Source organism: Hippichthys cyanospilos, chromosome 19, assembly GCF_059441005.1.
Source record: "Hippichthys cyanospilos isolate Australia breed blue-spotted pipefish chromosome 19, RoL_Hcya_1.0, whole genome shotgun sequence".
In the NCBI taxonomy this organism is placed as follows: Eukaryota; Metazoa; Chordata; class Actinopteri; order Syngnathiformes; family Syngnathidae; genus Hippichthys; species Hippichthys cyanospilos.
Window position 1 is genome coordinate 6574634 of NC_142387.1, and position 23332 is coordinate 6597965.

General features: G+C 37.9%; 1 protein-coding gene across 2 annotated transcripts in view; it reads left to right on the plus strand.

Moving 5' to 3' along the window:
* The window catches only part of vav3a (vav guanine nucleotide exchange factor 3a), a 69314-nt gene that overhangs the window by 18755 nt on the left and 27227 nt on the right, over nt 1-23332 (plus strand). For both annotated transcript variants that reach the window (XM_088402094.1, XM_088402095.1), the window contains exons 3-12: nt 14639-14697; nt 14807-14872; nt 17494-17602; nt 18456-18557; nt 19290-19358; nt 19906-20009; nt 20140-20239; nt 20458-20553; nt 23028-23096; nt 23212-23298. In XM_088402094.1, the coding sequence (XP_088258220.1) occupies nt 14639-14697; nt 14807-14872; nt 17494-17602; nt 18456-18557; nt 19290-19358; nt 19906-20009; nt 20140-20239; nt 20458-20553; nt 23028-23096; nt 23212-23298 (861 nt within the window). The remainder of the gene's footprint in view (nt 1-14638; nt 14698-14806; nt 14873-17493; nt 17603-18455; nt 18558-19289; nt 19359-19905; nt 20010-20139; nt 20240-20457; nt 20554-23027; nt 23097-23211; nt 23299-23332) is intronic.

The following is a 23332-nucleotide window of genomic DNA, read 5'->3' on the forward strand; positions in this document are numbered from 1 at the left end:
AGGTTGTCACAGGAAAGAGAGAGTGACACAGGATTATGTTTAATGATACAAAGTATTTAAGGCTAGGTTCACATTGCAGGGTTTAATTCGCAATTTCAATTGTTTGTTCAACATTTCCTAATAAATGAGACTTTTAACAGGTCAAAACTGTCCCATGCGTGCTTAGGACATTGTGACAGAGCAGACAGCTGACATGCTTCACATGTTTACGGAAGTATCTGGCAAATTTGAAATGACTCTCTTAGCCATAATATTTTCAATCTGTTAAATTTAAGGAGTAAATTAAGAAGGGAGAAGGTGAGATATTTTTTCATTACATTTTGTGCAGTGCCAGCAACGTCTCTCGCACTTGTTCCGAGTAGGCGGTCACTGAGCAAGGGCGAGAGAGAAAGAGACAGAGACAAAATGCACCTCGTTCTCCCTTCATTGAGTTGTTTTTGCCTCATCCCCTATTTTATTTTTTCCAATCTGCCCTCCTACATTGTAAGTGCAGAATTGTGATGTTTGTCACTTCTTTGTTTCGTGCGAGTCGGATGAAAGCAACCTGGTAGTTCAGACTGAAGTCACATGTCAAAAGCATCAGATATGTATCGGACTTAGTACCACATACCCAAGTGGCCAGTAAATATGTGTCTTTCACACTGCCATCAAAAGATCAGACACAGGTCGAATAGGGCCCCCCAAAAATTGAATTGGGTCACTTTAGGCTGCAGTGTGAACCCAGCCAAAGAAAACTTTGGAAGGCTTCAACAATCAACGTGAATTCACTTCTATCTCATTTCTGACTCAGCACGTCAGTGCAGCTTGTTTTAAAATGGAATATAAAATGCTGAGTGGACATTTTCCATGGGAAGTGTCACATGATGGACAAGGCTTGGAAAATATTATGTCATGGTCTGACCTAAAGAAGGCTATGACGTGACAGAATGTATTGGCAAAATACAAACTGACCCTTTAGAGCAGAAGAGACAATGAACATATGAGCAGCCCATTGGCTTGTTCTAAAAATGGCTCACTAATGATCTGATATTGTTACTTCCTAAGAATGGAATGGTAGAAGTATTCATCCTAACTAGGGATGTCCAGATAACATATTTTGCACTCGGGTCTGAGTCATCTGATTTTGAGGATCGATTCAATCATTTAACAATATAAAATGGAAACCCGATATACGAATTTAATCCGTTCCGGAGTGCAGTTTGTGTCCTGAATCGTTCTTATAGTGAATCACACTTTACATGTAACTTGCCTAATTGGTTTCAAGCTCGAAATAAAGGCCAAATTAAATTTTATAATATTGTACCTAACCTTTCAAAAAACACAATTTTCGATAGATGTCAGGCAAATAACAGAAAAAGGGGCTGTAAACAATCATTTTAATTCTACTTGAACGTCATTTGATTAAAACAACTAAAAACATTGAAACTAATTTTCATCAAATTTTATTTGAAAAATGGCTGTAAACATTAGCTTTGATTCCACTTGAACTTTAATTGAAAAAACTGAAAACATTGAAACTTTAATTTTTATCAGATTTTTTTTCAAAAAATGGCTGTAAAAAGCAGCTTTCATTCCACTTGAACTTAAAAAAAGCACAAAACATTGAAATTGTAATTTTCATCAGATTTGACTAATGCAACTGCAAAGTGAAGTAAACCTGCTCCACAAAAAAGTGCCTCGTTACCCAGGCGTTTGCATCTACATCTCCTTTAGAGCTTTATGGGAGGTGTTGAATGTTAGCATGTTAGCGCTGGCAGCTTCCTCATGTCGTATCACGGAATGAATGCAAACCCTCCTTTTAAATTTATCGAATTACCCAGGTGAAGCCTTGAAAACTAAAGGTAGGCCTACTTGCTGCGATGTTCCTTTGCCTGCATTGTCTTCGGCGTTGTCTTTGGTCTTACTGAACGACAAGGAGGAAGTTGTACACTAGCGAGCTGTACTGTACAGCAGGGGTCCCCAACCACCGGTTGGCCGCTCCCGAAATAATGTTTTGGAACTGATTTAGTTTGTGCTTTTGGCATTTGGTGCGTTTGGCTTCATCTTTGTTTTTTTGCGCTGCTTCTGGCCACTGTTGGTATTTCATAGTGAAAACATACATAGTGAGAAGGATGATGTGGTTTTGAGAGCAGCACAGACTGGTCCGTGGTGATCAAAAGGTTGGGGACCGCTGCTGTACAGCACAGTCAATAGGAGAGCATGAATGTGAGGGATTCTGACCAATGGAGAGCAGGATACTGGTGCCTGTGGTATGGCACGTTTAATGTGTGCAGGAATTCGAGTTTTCTCTTGGGTCATGCAAGTTATCACTCATATATTGAATTATTTCTCGTATTAAGAAGCAAACATTTGGCCAAATCTTTACCTGTGAAGTCAATATTTCGTGTGCAGAAGCGTTCGTATCTAGGGGTTCCACTGTATTAAAGACAGAAAAAAATGTATCCAAAAAATCTGTATTTATTCATTATTGTTTTAATTATAACAAGCCAAAAAAAAAAATCTCATCCTATGCAGGGATGAGAAATCATTTTAATCTTCTCGTCGCATGAGATCTCATCCCATCCCCACATTTAAAATCCATTTTTTTTCTCAAAAATCTTCAGAGCACATTATAAACCTGGTGCATCTTAATAATCTAGTGCACCCTATATATAAATTTTCCTAAAATAGTCCTGCTCATTGAGACTGTGCCTTATGATACAGTGCAGCTTATGGTCTTGTTTGGCGATGCATGCACTTGATCAGACATGAGTGTTGTATCTTCTTTTTTTCTGGTTCCGTGTTTGCAGAGAGTTGAACTATAGCGGCACAAGGGCGAAAAACTCATTTCTTTGAAGAGGTTAACATTTAACAAAACATAATGACACTCTTAAGTCAGCTTGAGTGGAATTTTCTCTGGAATTCTTCCCTACACTTTGAAGAGGATGAACATGCTGAGGTTGAGTGTTCTTTTATGTGAGTGGCGGCGGAAAAAGAGATGTGAGTGTTGAGCAAATATAAAAATGAAGTGGGAGATGGAGGTCTATTGATTAGATCTAATGATTCGTTATTTTCCCCTCAGGTATCAGTGGCATGTTTAACAGCGCAAATCCACTAAAGTAGTCATACATCCCCCTACTAGCTCGCCCTTCCTCTCTCCTTCCTCCCCCCGTTGCCCTTCAGCTGTTCTCTATCCAGACAATTTGTGTGACCGGGTATCATATGTCATCTCTGTTAATGGATACTTTGACGGTATCTTTGCAGCTTCTTCCTTAGCTACTGTGTGGTCTAGATTTACATTGACACATTTTCCTCCATGGCTTATGTTGGCCATGCGGGATTTAGCAAATAGCATACTTGTCTCATTCACAATGGGGAAACATTCTCATGATGACATTTTCAAGTCGGCAAAGTGATATATTGTCGGTGTAGCTCTGGATCGTTCCTCATGCATTTCTGTATAGTAATAACAATAGTAAATTTGTTCATGCAGGTAATTTTCACACTGCTGTGTGCATCCCTCACTAATTTTTTTCCTTCTCCTGCACCCCATTTCAGAAATGAATCTTGGCACTTGAAAGGAGAAAAAATATTAAAATAAAATAACAACAAAAAAGATAAATTGCTGCACCTGCCTTTCTACCACTAACACTTATTCTAATTTAAATACAGTTCAAAATCAGTTTCTCTAAGCCATTTAAATCCTAAACCATAGTCGCCTGCTAGTTAATTGAATTTTATGGGTTTCCATTTTCGTTGTGCACTTCCTGCAGTCAAGGGTTATGAATTTTGCATTGAAATTTGAACAATTTGATAGAAGCTTTAAAGTCGCTGTGCTCAAATAATTCATGCACTCCTGGTTACTGACTTGCATGGCGCTTACATCCTCTTGAGTCACACTTCTGTTGGCCTTCTTCAAGCGTGAATGCACGCACAAACGTGCAAACACTACACTCATGCACACCCAAGCGCGCATGCGCACGCACACACATGCAAACACACACACACACATGCACAAACACACACATAAACTGAGGGCCAATGATCTCGCTGCCTTTTCGCCCACCAGCTGCAGTGATTGTTTCAGTGTGTAAGAGCGAAATGTCTTTGATGATTGCGGACATGTGTTTGATCCCTGTGTGAGCACATCGACTGTCTTAGCTGTGACAACTACCACCTGATGGCATTAGGGAGGGTCCTCTGGGGGTGGTTGACAAGACATTTTCTGTATTTTGCTGAAAATGCAATACAAGAAGAACATTTATCCCTCTGATAGTTGTTGTGTACAAATTAAATGGCTACTGAATAGACCGTATTTCAGCCAAAAATGTTTCAAATACTGTAGAATATGAGCTGTTGCTTGAGCTCAAGTAACACACAGTACTAGTGGAACTGCAGATATTGAACAACAACAACAAAAATCCCGTAGAAAATAATGGCAACATCCTGGTCTGATCCTGGTTCAAAATGCCACTGGACCATCATGAACCATTTGCTGACAGTTCAGGCTAACTTGTTAATTTGCATATTAAAGGAATACTAATCTTATTTCTATTGTTTAGCAGTTATAATATTATAGTTTGTTTATAAATATTTTGCTAACCAAATTAGGGCTGCAGCTTACGAGTATTGGTGTTATTTTTTTTTTAAACGATCACCTTTTTTTTATTAAAATATACATGTGCTAAAGCAACACAGTAACCATTTCTAGAAACATTAGATTTTAGATAAATCTCTCCATAAATTTTGGTCTAAAAGATTAATGCTGGCTGAAACAGTACATTTGCATTAGCATGGTTTGTTAAAATGTGATCACCAGTACAGCAGCTGTGTCAGGCTGGGCAGAGGTTTTAATATCTATCATGGCAGACTTAATGTAGCATGAGGGATTCAAGCTAGCGGCTAATTTATGCTAGACACAGCTATAACACTGCTGGTATCACCAGTAAACTTTGGCAACAGGTACTGCCTGTCAGTGTGTTTGTTACCACCCTAAATTGTTGATTGAATGTGATTTCAGAACAATATTGTGTTGTTTGTTTCGGGGGTTGGGAGTAACAGTTGTAGTAGAAAGTTGCGTCAAGTTGTTTTGCTGCGACATGCTGTCAGGAACAACTTCAATATAAAAGTGTACTGAGGCATTTGTGTTCATGTATTATGATGTAAACTATTCTTTATTTTGAAGTGGTTTACTTTAATGCAGAGCATTGCCAATTGTTGACATATTTTTCTGAAGTGTACTCTAATAATAATTGGGTATCCAAGGCAAAAAAATGGTCTCGAGCATATTTTTGGAACCAAAGTTCTCAAATTTCTCGAGGGCTCGCTTCAGCGCGAATCTGATTGATCAGTCATCTATCATTCCACCTTGTCCAGAAAGGGGATTTGTTTGGCTGTACATACAATACTAGTTGAAAGGAAGCCTCCTACTGACTTCATAACATAAGCTGCAGGGAAGACAGAACATCCAATAAAAAGTGTTTTTTAGACTCGAATCCTGAGTAGTACATAGTAAAAGTACATAAGTAGTTTAATAAAATGTTTTAATGAACTTTTTTGCTTGATTTAGACAGTTTAAAACAAATTTGAAATGGCAAAACGATGTTTCAAAATACAGTACACAGAAGGAGGTTAAGGTCAAATCTTTTCTTTTGGCACTTTGGTGAGAAGGCAACATTTTTCACTCACTGGTTGCTGTAGTGGATACACAGCAGGTATTTATAGGCCACCGCTGGGTCTGGGCCAGCTGGTGCGCATGTGAAGCTGAGCCACCGTGGACAGGATCAAAACCAACAAAAGGATGAACTGTAAGTCTACAGTACAAACTAGACTCACTCACCTCACTTGTCCTACTTTCTGACAGCTTTTTTCCCACCTTCACTACTTAGTGCGTAGCTAGCTAAAACTACAAGGATAGGCTATGGTCTATTTTAGTATAACTGCATGATACTGAATAGAGTTTATATATTCGGCTCACCATTTAAATTGCATTGCAAATATGCTTTAGAATTTGTAGGATATCATTTGATGATCATCTTTAGAAGGATGAGGAATTTTGGTTTTATGATACAATATATTCAACAACTGTTATCTGTAACAGTACCTTTCTCTTTTTGTGTCATACTTTTTTATATTAGATATATTATAATTAAGACTTTGTGACGTCTTAATGATGACTGCATGAAGTGGCCCTCATGTTCATCCTCCAAATATGGGAAAAAATGGTCACATGTTGTAAACTACTAGCTCAGCCTAAAAGACAAAGTATGAACGGTTTTATACTCATATGGTGCAATCTGTGTTTTCCCACATTTTTCAGAAAACATTCCTTTAAATCTTTGATGAAGTGCTGGAGGCGGCATCTGCCATCACTTCTGTAACAATGAATAGGATTTCATTGTGGTGTTTATGATGTTTCATGCAATGTTAGAGATGTTTCAGTAACATAAAGATTTCAGGAGCTGTGTGTTATGTGCCATTTATTCATTTTCCAGATGCTCAATGCTTACTATGGAAGTTGATTCCATCCCCAACTCCCCTTCTGCTTCCCAGAGGTGTAGGTGGTGTAGGTGGATGCACTGCCATTCAACGGAATCCCATCAACCCTCTCCACCGTAATGTGAAAAAAATATTCCACTAAGTCATAGTAGAGCAGCATCTCGCAGAATTCAAAAGCATTTTACTGTATTATCCAATTTATATCATGAGCTGTGTTAGTGCAACTGATTATTTACTGTATCTTAGTTATGGTGTAGCTCAAGTGTTAAAACTGTCTAGAAATAATGTCCACAAGTCACATATATCTGTCTGGAAAAGCTATAAATACACCATTTTGTGTATTTGTCATGGATGCACGGTTTTGTTTTACTCTCTCTGACTTAAATTATTCTAGTCACTTAGAATTGTGCACAGCTGCATGACTAAAAGTGGGGAATTTGTGCAGTGAGCTCTTGTGCGTATTCACTGCATATTTAATTCTTCATGATTACAATGGGACATCCTTAGGGTAGTCTTACAGATGCAAACACAATTATCCCATATAGATATGACAAGATGGCTATTTGCAGACATTGTTTGGAGGCAAACATCTTGAAGTTGGCAAGACATTTGTTGCATAATTGTGACTACACCATGTTCTTCTCAGTGATATGTCACTTTTTTACTGTACGTTTGCCTTGACACAATTGCTCTCTATATCAACAACAAGATTTAAAAACATTTTTTTTATTGTTGTTTTCTCAAAATGGCTTAACGTTTTGGGTTAAATATATATAAACCAAAAGTGGACTTGGTCCCATTTTGATGCTATTTAGGCTGTTTTTGACCCAACTGCTTTTAACTTGAATTTCTAACTAGCATTTCAGGACCTTTAGCCAGGTGTCAATCAGTTAAGCTTTTTCCAAGGTGATGTGAATCACAATCACCTCTCACTAAATATGTGCCGGTAATAGCACTAGTCAATATTAACCAGCCTCAGCAGATGACAGCAATAAAATTGATGACATTACCATGATGAATTGTTTTGTGAATAGCAAAAAGATGAAAATGCCTGATTCTGCCATTGTTTACTCACCTACAACAGAAATGAGTGTGAAACAAACAGATTACAAAGATGCTGTAAGAGTATTTGGCTTGGCACACACATATTTTGTTCAAAATTTACAGACTTATGGCTCTTTTTACAAAACAAACATCACACTTAATCGTGATAATTCTTAAATCAGTCTGCAAAGAGCACGACTTCAGTAGCTGTCGAATACTTTTGAAACGCTTATGTTTGAACAAGGCCTCAGGCAGACTAATCTAAATTTTCTACCAGTTCATGCTCAGTCAAATTTCAGTGGCAGGATAAAGAAAGTGTCACTTAATGTGAAGGAAAAAACATCAGGACTGTGTAGCACGGACCCATTTGGAAATGGGTGATATGATGATATCTTTAGCATGGCTGCCAGATTACATTTAATTTTCATAATACCAATGAATTTAAAAACAAACGTTAAAAAAAATCTAAATTACTATCAATGACCGTAAGGAAGAACTTTATTATTAAATAAACTAAATTTAATCATTCAATCACTCCAGTTCTGTTCTTTTTGCTTTATTGCAAATAATTCAGTTATCTTAAATGCTTGACTCTCAGCATTTACAAACATTTGACATTTCCCACATGGTGGAGGCCAATGCAGCCCTGAAAGTCTTCCATATAGTTTTATAGTTTGTAAATCTTGACAAATTAGCACCATATAAATATAGTCCATTAATTTAGATGATAAGGTCCTTGCTTCACTTGTCACATAATACAATCATAGTATGCACTGGCAATTTCATGCAGCTGTATTTGGCATAAATAATAAAATGCTTACTACACAAATGGGTGCATGCTATCCGATTAATCCTTTGAAGAATTGATGGTGTATCATTATATACATATATACGTTTATCTGTGTAACATGTTGAAAGGAATACTTGTTGTTGTTGACAGTTGTAAGTTCCTTCCCTCCAGCTGTCAGCAAGGTGAAGATTTGGCAGATCAGATGTGTTTGTGCATCAAGGCCTCAAGCTGTGTGGGAATATCAGCATATCCCAACCAGTATGCATGTGTGAGTTAAAACTGTGAATGTGTGTTCACCATATGTGATATGGTTGTTTGTTATGAGTGTAAGAAGACTGTGGGAGAGCAAAATAATCTTAAGGATCTGATTGCTGAAAAGTTGTTGAATACATTATTGTGTGTAGTTTGAGTACATGTACACAAACACTGTTTACAGTACATGTTACCTCAAAGGACAAGAGTCTGTCATTCACCTAGATAGAAATTGTAGAATTTGATTTCATGCTGCTGAGATGAAGCTACATAGTAGGCGGCAGAGCAAATCGTTGTATCATATTCAGACTCGATGCTTTGGCTGTTTGACTTGGTCATATCACATGACTAAGCTGTATATGTGTGTGATTGAAGTTAGACGAGAACTTGGAGTATCTTCAACGTTTCATTTCTGAGCTTGAGACATGTTAGCAGCTGGGCCAGTTGTTGAGTCATTAGTATCGGGTGACAAAACTAGATAAACTTGAAGCAAAGGACACCATGGAGTCATTTTATGGAACTTTTGTCATCCATGATTATCTGGTTTATTTCAGCATGCCAGTAATTTATGCCAGTGGTTCTCAACGGTTTTTCAATAGTGCAACCCATCTGAAATATTTTTTTAGCTTGGTACCCATTTACTAGCACAGAACATTTGTGGGTGGAAAAAACACACTTTAGAGTACTGTGCCCTTCGATGATTGGTTCATCACATTTTGAAACTGTATTTGTAGTGATATCTCTAGAGTCTGAGCATACTTTTGTCAGCAAGTCTGGAATTATAGATTATGTAATATGATGTGTAGGGATGTGCCGAATTGTCAAGAACTGAATTTTTTTTGGTCGAAACTGGCAAAAAATGCATTTTCAGTTTTCGGCCAAGACAAATAAAAAGCGAAACAATACATCCAAAAACAGATGACGCAATGATGACAGTGATGACGCAAATACCTGCAAGCATCTGTCTGAATTTCACAGAAATACACAGGAACTATATGCTAGACAAATAAAACATGCCAAGGAAAGACAAACAACTTCACTTACCTGAACGTCGTGTGTAGAAGGGAAACTTCAAAATAAACACACTAAATAATACATGGACATAAATACAATAGCCGGAGTACTTCATAACTGTGTTAGTGGAGTGGGTAGCTTGAATCTTCACAACTCCTTTTTCATTGTTGTCACACCACAGAGTTACCAATAGTTACGCACACCATTAAAAATGTCATTTTCGATTACGAAACCGCCAATAAATTATGCTGTCATTGTATGATACAAGTGTCCATCACTACAGTATTTGATCATTTCACACTCAGAAAAAGTCACTCAGTGCATTCTTTATTAACTGCAAATGTCAAAATATTGTGGGGTTCATATCAATCTTTATGAGCTGCCATATATCAGGAAGAATGATGGAAGTGAAATATATAGTTTACTTAATTACAATCAAGGATATATCTAGTCATTTACGTTGTCAATTCCTAATCATAGATATCCAGTATCTATCTAGTACATTCATTCAGTCATTCATTCATTCATTTTTTAAAGCCACTCATACTCACAAGCAAAGCATTTCTCATTTGTGTTATTCTGTTTCGGCAAGATATTCTATTTCGGTGCATTCCTCATCATATGTTTTTTTTCTGGTGTGTCTGCTGGAAAATTTTACCTTACATGACAATGCACATCTGTATAAAAGTGACTGTAACACAATTTAGCAATCTGTTGCTTCATGTTACGATTATTTTGAAAAATTGACTTTTGCTGTCACAACATTAAAAAGCATGCATCAGATTTGCTGATACCTGCAGACACCCTGTTAATAGCTCATGTACCCCCAGGGGGGTACTCATACCCCCATTTGAAAAGCACTGATCTTGATGAATCTTTGCCATACCTTTGTAAAAGAAATTCCACTTGCAAAAATGACTGGAGGGAGACGTGTGTAGCATCCCAACCAGCTCTACATCTATATATCCAGGTCCGCTAATTATGCATTACGGGTGTTAATGAGTCGTGGCTTTGATTGCCAAACATTAGCTCCCCTCTGTCTCTGAGCTTATCAGATTTTTATTGGCTTCTCACTGTGTGGACTGGAGCTTGTACACTGCTGCATCTGTCAGACAGACATGTGGAGAACAAACAAACAAAACAGGATGTATTTTTACTGTGCACGCTGTGCAGACATCTTCAGTATACTCAGTGGTCACTTAATTAAGAACACCGTGTTGTCCTTGCGAATGTTTAGCAGTGCATAGTATAACATTGACAAGTGGTTCTAAATCTCTTTTTTAATTCAAACTGAATTTTTAAGTCTTTTTTTGCTCGCTTATGTTTGATTTTGCTCAAACATGGTCTGCAAATTCAACCCAGAGAAAGATTTTCTGGGCAAGGAAACACACAGAGGGTTTCAACTTATGACAGTCATTAAGGCGTCAGTGAAACCACAGTGGGTTTCAAAAGCCAAGTCCCAGTATTTGCTTTTTCACACTCAGATTAAAGAAGTCTAATATACATTTGATAACACATCTTTAAAACTTTTTTTTTTTTAATAAGTGCACTGCATAACTAAGATAAACACTTCCAACTAGGACCCATTAGATTACAATGAATGATAGACATCAGATCAGTCTATTACAAGAAAGAGAGCTACGAACTGGAGCAAAGTACACTTGATGCTAACACTGTATGAAGTGCCTTTCACACCTGCTTCTTTTCTTTGCTTGAATGTGTCTTTCTCGGTTTGGCTTATCTCAAAAGCAGCTGATCCCAGGTCATCCACTCACTTGATTGTGGACATGTGAAACTTCCATTTGTGTATGTGTTTTAATTGTAAGCTGTTGTAAAGCTAAAAATTAATAACATTTTGTCATTGTCATGCACACATTTGATCCCTAGTGATAAACATCTAGATGTCTTTGTCATGGTGTGCAGAAGATATAATTCCCTCCAAAAATAGGGACAGAAAATCAGAAATTGGAACACCAGGCAAGAAGTGTATCACCCATTACATATTGAATTTTGTGCCTCTATCAACATCAAATGCTTTTTTCAAATCACTAAGTCAACAGAAACTGGCATTCAGTCACAACGATGAGTTCAAAGACACTGCCGTTACATCTCACCTCCCTTTCATCACAGCAAACACATTCGTCATCCAGCTTTAATTACATTGGCGTTGAATAATCAGATGAGACAGGACAGCTTCATTAAGGATCCAGTGAGGGCCAGTCCTGGCTCTCATCTTCATAGATTTTAGGAGCAGCTGCCGACTATTTCTGTTACAGCGTGTACTACATGGTAAGGGGTAATATATTTAAAAAAAAAAAAAACATTTGAAAAAATAGCTACAAATGACCCTGGTTAGATTATGGCATAATGTCTGAGTTTCTCTTTTCCTCCAGCCTGCAATTTGACGGAGGTGATGGCCTCAACATTTTACAAGCCAGAAAACCCCAAGAATCTGCTTAGAATTCCTAAAGTGCACAAAAGGGAGACCAAATTGACTGTTTTACTTTCCCCACTTTTTATCTAAAATCTGAACTATAGTGTGCTGACATTAGGTTTGCTGACATTAGGTTTGATCTTATTGGATATGACAGGGATGCAGTTTTGCCTACACTGGCCTGTGAACTGATGGATCCCTCGTACTGAATCTCACTATGAGGCAACAGCTTTACATGATTACTCCCAGTCATTAACTTATCATATAATAATTTTCCTAATTAATAAGGTAGAAAACATTAGGAAGGTAATCAGGTATTTGCCTGAGGTTAAATTAAAAGTAATTAATGCACCCTAATTAGGGTTAATGATTTGGGCTGAGGCCACTGATGATTTATATGCAGGTTTAAAGACTCCCTGTGACATTATATTGTTAAGTTTTAGATATTCTCGTGCCATGCACTAAAAGCAGCAATTATATTTATTTTTGCTCCACTATTTGCACCCGCTATTTTTTCTCCTCAATACAATTCACTGCCAATTGGACATCTAACCCTTAATTTGCCTTTGTGAATGTTGTTTGACATGTGTTTTCTATAGTCAGTTGTCCAGCTCCATTCATGTAAGCCTTCAGAAAGTGGATTTGACCACGTGCAGATGGTCACTTGTGTTGCAAATATGTGTGACTAACATAGTCAGAGAAGCTGAAGGGCATCATGTTATGCGACTCATCCCACTGGAGCGCCTCCAGTGTTCTGTTCAGCACACATTGGATTTTGTTGCACTTGCCAATTGGCAGTCTTCATTTTTGGATGAAAGACAAAACTAAGCTAATAACCAGTGAGAGTGAATAACTGTAGTGAGGAAAATTACAGTAAGTTTGCATCTTATATAAGATATACAGTGGTACCTCGGTACTCGACCATAATCCGTTCTGAGGTGGTGGTCGAGCACCGATTTGTTCGAACACCGAAACCAATTTTCCCATAAGAAATAATGGAAAGTATGTGTGCACAAGTAAATGTGCACAAGCAGTACATGATAAAGATAAAGATAAAGATAAAGATAAAGATAAAGATAAATAAAGCATTATAAACCATTTTGTATAATTTACTTACGTTTTGGAGAGTGGTTGATGGCATACAGGAATGGATGTGGAGAGGACGGGAGGGAGTTACTCCTTCCATGATGACGCTAGCTAACTGCGACGCGAGGTACACCGCGTTCATATTTTGCTATAATTTCCTTCTTCGGTTCAATAGTGGTCCTCATTGTTTTCCTCTTTGGCTTCCCCTTATCACTGTCTTTCTTTGGACCCATTATTAAGGGCTAGAGCAACACGAAAAAGTTTAAATCCGGGAAGAAATACTCGAACAAACGTCTTACTCCGCTGGCGGTCTGAGTTGAACTGGCGCTTACCCGCTGGCCGAGAAGGGCCGAGGAGCGCGTTCGGGTCGGCTCGGCTCGGCTCGGCTCGGCTCGGCTAGTCGAGAACCGAAAATCTGTTCGAGGTCCGATGCATTACCTACTTGAATTTTTTGGTCGAGCACCGATTTGGTCGAGTATAGAGGCGGTCGAGTACCGAGGTACCACTGTATTATATACACTTCTATGTTTGGGTTACAATGTACTTCCAGGTAGTTATTATTTACACATTGCTACATTGATATCAGCTCATATTAGATTGGAAAAATCAATACCTCCCTGATTGTCTAAATACATATGTACCCTTGGGTTCATAGGCACCTGTTATGCCTCATTTGTTGGCCGATCAGTGAAACAATGTATGTGTCTGTCAGTCCTTTGTGTGCTATTAGTTACTGTTAGAGAACAGGGAAACGACAGTTGTGTGTGATCAGTACTGATCCGTTACAGCACCTTAGGGCAAATGTATCCACTCGCCATGTCTCTGTTTGTCGTGACAGTGAATTGATGACCCATAAAAGGTTGTGTCTGGCTCCTTTGCTGCATACAGCATTGCCACAAAACAAAATCCAAAAAACAATAAAACAAAACACCAGTACGATGATGACTCATCTATCCTTCATGTGTCTATTGAGTCATTCACTCAAATTACACTAGTCACCACTTATTGGCTTTTCTTTGTTTGTTTTTTTTGTTTGTTTTTAAAATAGTACATTAAAAAAAACAAGGATGAGATAAACATGTAACTTGTTGGTTGACGTCTTTGGGGAAGTACTGTACAGTACTACAGTATGTTAACTATAGCGATAACACAGTTTTGAATAGTTTGAAAAGGCCTCCCTCTAGTGCAATTTTTTTGAATTACAACCCCTCTATAACAATCGGAGTCCCAAATTTTACTGCTACTATGAATGCTGATAAAATACCATAATATGCCATTTTCCTTAAAATTGTCATTATTAGTCCACAGCATCTTTAATTAGATTCCTTATTTAAAAAAAAAGCCAGTCAAAATGTAAAGAGCTGTTTTTGCTGCTGTTATTGGATACAGCACATCAAGAGTGGCATAAATTGCCTTATATTTGGTGATTGCTATTATATATTAATATGTATTATCCAGTGTTGTGATATTATTGGATCTTAACATTTATGATGCTGTCTTGAATAGCGCTAATAAGTTTTTATGTTCATTTCAAATTGCAGGTCATGGACACACTTTCTAAGCTTTCTCACACACCGACTGCACAGATAACTGGAATCAGGTTTGTTTTAGCTTGCAAGAGATGACAATGTGATATGTTTTTAGCTATTCTAGAGCTTGTTATGATGTGTGTTACAAGATTTACTGAAATGTGTGCACTATTTTTAAAGGCCTTTTCCAACCGAAGAAAGTGTTGAAGATGAGGATATCTACAACCATCTTGAGGACCTAATAGAGTATGTGTCCTAATCACATGTGTAAAATAATAATTTTGTTTATTCTTATATGTTTTCTCTGCTGGTGCAGTTTCAGGATCAATTTGGATTGGACATTTGGTATCAAACTGTACAATTTTATTAATTGCCTAGAACAGCATGATTTATCTTTGACATTATCTAGAATTTCGCCTTGGGGAATTTTTAGTCTCCCTCCTACGACACCATGCTGTTATATGTTTGAGGAACATTTGTTGCCTGGGTGTAGACTGGAAGGCAGCCACCTCCTCCAGGGCTGTCAGTGCCACCTTACCCAGCCTTTTCCTTTTTCACACCACAAGGCATATAAAGCTTGTGGTTTGACCGTCTGCTCATCCAGCCTGGATTCAACATAATTTCCCCACTCCCCCCAAAAATCTATGCATTTTAAAACCGGAATCATTTGCATGTCAATCGAGTGCCTCAAGCATCTTTTATTAAATATGGAAGAATAAATGACAAATAGGTTATCCGAAATGTGAGACTTGTTATGTGGTCCTCTCAAGTCTTGAACTTGTATGTAATGTTTTTTGTAAGTAACTTTATCAAAACAACACATCTTTCGTTTCATTAATTTGGGAAAATGAACAAAAAACAAAGTCAATATTATGCAATCCACCTAACAGAAAAAAGGCTCCTGGCGTAATTCTTCACAAAGCCCTCCAAAAAGATTTGGAGAGCACTGACAAATATGGATTTTGAAGGTTCTTGAGATTTACATTTTGGGGAACTAGTGCAGCTACTCCTGGCAATGTGCTTTATGCATACATATACAGTACTGTATTTTTATACGGCTACAGAATTTTCTCACCATTGTATTTACAAGGTCAGAACTTGCAAATTTTGGTCATGGCAAAAGTTTGGAACCTAATCTAGGGAGGCAAATCAAATCATGGTTTATTGTGTTGTGCACAGAATCAAGTTTTTCTGTACAATTAAATTGTTACTTGTCCAAGCGAATGGTGTATCAATAAAAAATGTCAAGTATAAGGAATCAAAATTAAGATAAAACATATTCAAAACAACAATCAAGTTGTGACTCTAAGTAGGCATATTATGTACAAATACAAATAATATGCATCTGATATATTTACAGATATTTACAAGTAATGTGCAAGGAATTAGCAGGAATGAGCAAGGCAAGATTCCCTTGATCAAACTCAAGTCTTAGTAGCAAATAAACATTTACAAAAAACTAATACCATTGATACATGACAGAAAACTACAAACAAAGGCAAGTGATCCTGCAAGACTTTTAACCCTCTCCAGGCAGGCGTTGCAAATTTGCAACAATAATATGAGAGTCCCCTAGGTATTCCACGTTCATTATGCTTGAGGCATTTTTTTAGGCGTTTAAAAAAAAAGAAGAGAAACTTAATTTGAGCCTGAAAGGGATAACAGTAGCGATATAATACAAGCAAACTGAGGAGACAACAAAGAACACCTGGACAATACAATGTGAAGGCATTCTATTGGGTATATGAGATTGTAACAGGATTTTGCAGGTGTCATTTCATCTTATTAATTCAGTGACAGGCACAGTACATTTTAATTTTCAAGATAAGAACAAATTATTTGGAATATAAAGCAACCTTTTCCCAAATTATGTTATTGTGATTTCCTTTACAAAGTGGTGTTTGATTTTACTGTATTTGTTAAGTTAGATGTTACACAATCCACCCTTCTCTAGAGGGGTTGAATAAAGTACACTGTGAGATACCATTACAAATGTAGTTTTAAAGTTTATTGATGTTGCCTTCAGCAACATCCTATCTTCAACAGACAGAACGTGCCTTTAAATTGACACCTTGAACAGGTACACGTTCACGCTACTGGTAGATTGCCACCCCCTAGTGGCTCGTAAAAAAACTGCAGATTCGCCGCATTGGACTATAAGCGGCAGGGTCAAATAATGGGGAAAAAGATACGGATTATAGTGAGAAATTTACATTAATCTCATAACAAAATTATAACATATAATAAAACCAAATGTAATAACAACAAATAAACAAAACAAAAATGGAGTCCTGACAAAAAAAAAAAATCTCAGAATTTTTTTTTCCATCCAAACAGTTAACATAAACTCACATGAGTTTGACATTGAAAAGTAATTAAGGAATGATTTAAACCAACCGTTGTTACTTAAATTAATGGAAGAAGGCAATGTTACAGTTAAAGTGCTTTTGGGAAGCCTCCCACTACCACAGCGCTCTGCTCTCTGTTCGTGCTGACAGCCCCGGGCGCTGAAGGGAGCCCATGAGAGAGTGTTGACAGTTAGGATGTAATAGCCGTCTGACAAGGGCCAGCAGTAGACATGTGGGAGGTGGAAACTGCGGCCATCATTAAACTGAGCAGAATTCTGCTCTTGACTCTTGGTTCAGGGGTTGACTGATGATGTTAAATGGGCATCATTAATCCAGATCAAATGTACATACACCATCAGGAGAACTTTTTTATACGCCTGCCTTTCATTTTGTTCATGTTTTCTTCAATGCAATGTTGAGTATTGTAATTAGGTATTCCGAAGAAACAACATTTTTTGTATAGTAAAACTAATCCAGCCTGGTGATATATGTGTGTTTTTTTGCTCATATGTGCTACAGTGAAAACAGAGTAGAAGATGAGGAGGATCTGTATGACTGTGTGTATGACGGTGAAGAGGGCGGTGAAATCTATGAAGACCTGATGAAAACGGAAGCCCTCGCTCCCCCGGTCAGTCTTTTTCTCGCATCCCTCTCATGAGTCATGACTTTACATCATGTCACATCACATGACACTGAGTCAACAGCTACATCTGCCACGTATGTGGAATGACTTTTAGCATTCTTTATTGGATTTTTTATGACAGATTTTTAATCCAGTATACCATATATTTTTGCATATATTTTGTAGCACAACAAACGGATTGCATGTCAAAAGGGTTTCATGAGTGATATAATATGTCATTTGTTATTATTTCTTCTTAATCCTTGTCCATTGTTCACTGTTAGCACACGTTTATTTTTGATAACTTAAGCATCCAAATTTAAAGTAGAAGTCAACCCTAAAATTTTCTTTACAATAGTATTTTCCATGGCCACCAGTCTGCACACAGCATTCTGTTTACTGTTGTTACCTGAGCCACAGGCAACTGTGATGTAATTTTAATTGATTACAAGAGGCGAAATGTCTGCGGCCCTGTGATTTATAAAAACTTGTGGATTTTCCTGCGTCATACATATTACACAAACACAATATCAACCAGAATGCCTTATTTTGTCATGGGACTGCATAAAACATATATATCTAAAAAAAATGGGTCGACTTCCTCTTTAAACCATATGTATATTCAAGAATGTGTGATGTTCTATGTGGGAAAATGAGTGATTTTCTTATTTTTGTAATGCCTGTACTACTTCTCTGCCGATACTAACATGCACAACATTTTTATAAGATGTTTTATTTTGTACACAACGTTTTAAAGACAATCAAACCTGCATATGTGACTGGACTTAGTGAAACATTTCACATCTCTATAATGTATATATTGTGTGTGTTTTGCGTGTGTGGTAATGTGACTGTATAGGTGTTACAGAAACAGGCAGAGATTGACATCAGAAGTTGCTGCTTAACAGAAATCAGGCAGACAGAGGAAAAATTTTCTGACACCCTGGAGTCTATAGAAAAGGTACACGTACTTTTGAGTTTTTTTGGTAAAGGCATTGCTTTTTTATTGGGCGTGAATTGTGGTTTTAAGGGGTTTTGTTTTTGGTATTTTCCACAAGAAAGCATCAAAATATTCCACGCTATGACAAACCTTCCAACCACAATTGTTTATGTTAAAGCATTTTATTTTAATTTTTATTTTTTTTATCAGCTCTCTCTGCACTGTGTCCGATAAGTATATCCTCTGAAGTCAGATGAGACACTTTAAATCTTACCAAGTCAGTAGCCAGTAATGAGCCAAGGGAGTGCCTTTCTCTGAGAAAAAATGTTAAAGTGCCCTCCAACAAGATGGTGGGAGGCTGCATCTCTCCCAACCCATTCAGTTCTACTTGTCTTCTCGCTCCTGTTTATGTTCAGTGTGGAAAAGACCCCTCTTGATTTCCCAGTGGAGTGCGGCAGTGGATGACTTTCAGTATGAAGTGGGTGGTGTAATTTAGCATGCACTTGCTCGCTGCTTTGAGGTGGAGAGGTGACTAGATGGTGGACGCTTTTTTTTCCAAGAGAAAATCATTAAATTGCAAACTCTGAAAATGAGATTATTGTCATGGCCCAGACGGTGCTCCTTGTTTTTGCTGACAGCAGCGACTTTGCAACTTGGCCGCGTATTATAATGACCTAATGCAAAATGACTTGCCCACTCTTATTCTAGGGGGACTAGATCTATACTCATGACTTCTCTTTCTCTTTACCACAGAACTTCATGACACCTCTCACTGTGTTTTTATCCACAGCTGAGATGGAGAAAGTGTTTGTAAATATACCGGTAAGTGGTTATATGTAGTTCTCTTATTTACTTATTGTGAACTTTTCTTCCATGTACTTTCTTTGGTTTGTACGCACACACACACACAAACAAATACAATTCCTTATTTAGACCTCATTTTATATTTCCTGAAATGTGAACATTAATAATAGGTTGCATGTTTTTTTTTTTTTAGATTTCCCAAACTTTTCTCCACTCATTCCTATAAAAAAAAGACCTCAAATGATGTTGATGTTCAAATGATGTTGATGTTGCTCCTCCATAGGGTTTCTGTTGATGTTGTCAACAATAGTTAAAGTGTTAACTATGTGCAAAGTGAAAAAACAAATAAACAAAAAAAAAGTACAAAAACAAACCTCCATACATTTTTGGCCTTTTCTATCTAATGCGGCTTATGTATTTGATCACATGAAACTGCAGATGTACTTTTTAAATTGTCCCGTGACTGTGTTCAGAATAGAATGTAATTATTTTGCAATAAGAACAAACGTTTAAATGTATCTTATGCTGGAAATTAAAGGTGCAGCTGTTTTTGTGTTTGTTTTAGGACCTGGTGAAAGTTCACAAATGTTTACTTCAGGAAGTTCAAGATTCAGTCCAACACAGAAGTGCCCAAAATCTTCATCAGATTTTTATTGCTTTCAAAGAAAGGTACAATACAATACTTACTTTTACTAATAATCCAATCAAAGTCAACTCATGTAGTCTTTACCTTAACTAATGAAATGGATGTATTTTTATGCCTATTCACATTAGGTTTGTTGTGTTCCATCTATATTAGGTTGCTAATCTATGGCAAATACTGCAGTGATGTGGAAACAGCCATTGCCACGCTAGACAGTATATGTCGAGACAGAGAGGATGTACGCATGAAGCTTGAGGTAAATAGTTTAATTATTTTCAGGCAATTCTGTAAATTACAGTGCAGTATTTGTAGCAAGGTTTCCCCAGCCTCTGTTTTACAGCCAAAGAGTGCCTCCATGTGTAAATTTAAGGAATTGCATCATCTTCAAGCAAACAAAGTGTACTGTACATCAACACTAACTGAATTTGTTCTCGTCACATAACACATTTCCTTTTGTGTTATTTTTTTTCACAGGAGTGTTCTAAAAGAGCCAATTATGGCAAATTCACTCTTAGGGATCTGTTGGTGGTTCCCATGCAGCGGGTCTTGAAGTACCATCTCCTTCTGCAGGTGCAGTGCTTGAATTGTCTCTGTTAAGGCTCTAAAGTAACTTTGGGTGCTGTGAATAGTTGATCAACAACGTTTTCAGATTAGATTTTTTGTGAAGTGCTTCTTAAGCACCTCAGACAATTCTATTTAGTATGGTGATAAAGGCCAAACACATGATTCATAGTTGATATAGTTCCAGAGAAGAAAACACTTTAACCTATGTCCACTAGGGGCGTTGCTGCCTTATTTTGATAATGTTTCTTGTACTATAGAGAAAAGGAGAGAAAATGCACTTAGATGACAATATTTTCCGGACACGGCTTTCACTTACACACCAATTCTTTTGTACCTTTATGGACATTATCACTTCAATCGAGGAAGCGCCTTCCAGGAGTAGAAGGGGCTTTCACTTTCATAAGTAAAATATTCATTATTTCATTTGTTATTATAAATTGGCTGAATTGTAAACGTCACAGTGGTAATGCAACATTAAAAGTGTTACATTTAACACTGTCCCCTACTACATTTGGTCATTATCAAAATTGGTGTTAAACTAAATCTTTCTACAATGTTAAAATTTAAGTGTAAAATTAACTTTATTTAGTGAAATTAACCCAGGTCTAACTGCAAAGAGTTAATAAAATTTAACACTACATGTTTAATAATTCGAGAGCATAAACATGGCTCCCAGCAGAAGTGATTATTTACTGTGGTTAAAAAAATATATCGACTCTCCTTCAAACACTTTAGCACTGCATTTTATACAATTAACAAAAATTTACAGACTGCTGTGTAGGTTGATATCAATATTTTGTTTCTGCAAAAAAATATATTGCTGCTGTGGTGCACACTTTTTTATTTTTAATCAGTCATGCTGAAAAGCAGCGGCTTCACATAGCAGATGTCACAGTTCACCAGTTCAGCCACCTCACTCCCAGCCTCACCTGCTCAGCCCTCCTGCTAATCACCCCAAACACTAACACCTGCTGCCACTCACCCGCCTAGTATAAAGCCCGCTCACTTCCATCCACAACCTGCCAGATTGTCTCTATGCATCACGCCGAGCTTTCCAGCGACTCCTCCTGCCAGCCTGCCCGTTGCCTGACCCTGTTTGTTCCTGACCACCCGACTGCCCGCCGAATTGACCGAAGTATTGGTATTTCGACCCTGTCTGCCTCTGACCACCCGCTAGCCTGCCGTCTTAATCTGTCTGCCCGAGCCCTCCTCCTGTCCCGCTTCCTCAGCCCGGCTCCCAGCCAAGCCCCGCTCTCCTGACTCCGAGACCCCCTAGACTTCTTCGCCACGCTCTCGTCGGCTTCCACAAACCACCTGCACATTCTGTTTAATAAACTTTCTGCATTTGCCCTTACCAGTTGTGCGTGCGCTTGGGTCCTCTCTCCTCCCGTCGTCACAGTACAATCTGGCCGGTTGTGGATGGAAGTGAGCGGGCTTTATACTAGGCGGGTGAGTGGCAGCAGGTGTTAGTGTTTGGGGTGATTAGCAGGAGGGCTGAGCAGGTGAGGCTGGGAGTGAGGTGGCTGAACTGGTGAACTGTGACAAGATATGAACGTGTGCCATTTCTACATGGCTTGTGTTACTTCTTCTTTGGAATTTTTCTGCAATGGGATCAGAGGCAAGAACGTATTTACTCACCATCCACATAAGGGGTTATTTTTGAATAACATCTGGGGCTTTTTATGATATGCTGTGAAATATGAACCACAGTAATGGTTATTCCAAAGCATTTACAGGTTTACTTTTCCTTACAGTGTGAGCCAGATTCTCTTTTACGAGCCTTTCTGTGTTTCAAATTCTCTTCTCTGGGTCACTGCGCTTTTCCATCACCTACCATGCCCTAACTGAGTCCAAACATGCCTTGCCTTGACTATCTGTTTGTACACTTGCCGTATATTGTTGTACACGTGTGCAGGTGGAAGCAAGGCTTGATAAATAGAACTCTGCCACCTTGCCAGTGATAATAATGCCCTGGTTGAGCTTGACTGACATCAGGGATTTGAGCACTACCTAGTAAATGTATATACATATCTCCCTCTGGGAGTCTTTTTGTAGCGTGCGCGTGGGTGCGTGCGTGTGTATGCGTGTATGTGTGTGTGCGTGTAAAGGACGTTTTTACTGGCCCGGAAGAAGGACATGCATGGCATCCTTCCTTATCCTCCACTGCTGCGGTCTAGATGTCTTGTTTATGCTGCAGCCTGGCACTGGCAAGCAATTTCAGATACAGTGTTTCTCTCTCAGATACACACACATAAATCAGATATGTTTCGTTTGGAATAACCTTTTCCATTTCATATCTGGATCCGACGTTGTTACTTCTTGTGTGGGATGTGGTTGTGCTTCACAATATGTTTGGTTATACTGTAGATATGACAGAGGAAGTATTTTTGATTTTGTCCCTTTATTCTTCCATAAGCAATTTTGTCGGGTATTCTTGTCTTTGTTTTATTTCTTTATCCTAACTTATTTTTGTCCAACAGGAGCTTGTTAAACACACTCACGATGCCACAGAGAAAAGCAATCTACGTAAAGCACTAGATGCCATGAAGGTACATCTTTTTTTTTTTTTTTAATTAAAGAGCCCTGTATGTCTAGGGAACCAAACTTCTTTTTAAGCACAGAAAGATTTAATAAAACATTTAATATTTGTCTTTTTACGTGCAGGACTTGGCTCAGTATGTCAATGAAGTCAAGAGAGACAATGAGACACTGCGAGAAATAGATCAGTATCAGAAGTCAATAGAAAACCTAGTAAGCAAGCATACCACTTCCCTCAAATAAAATA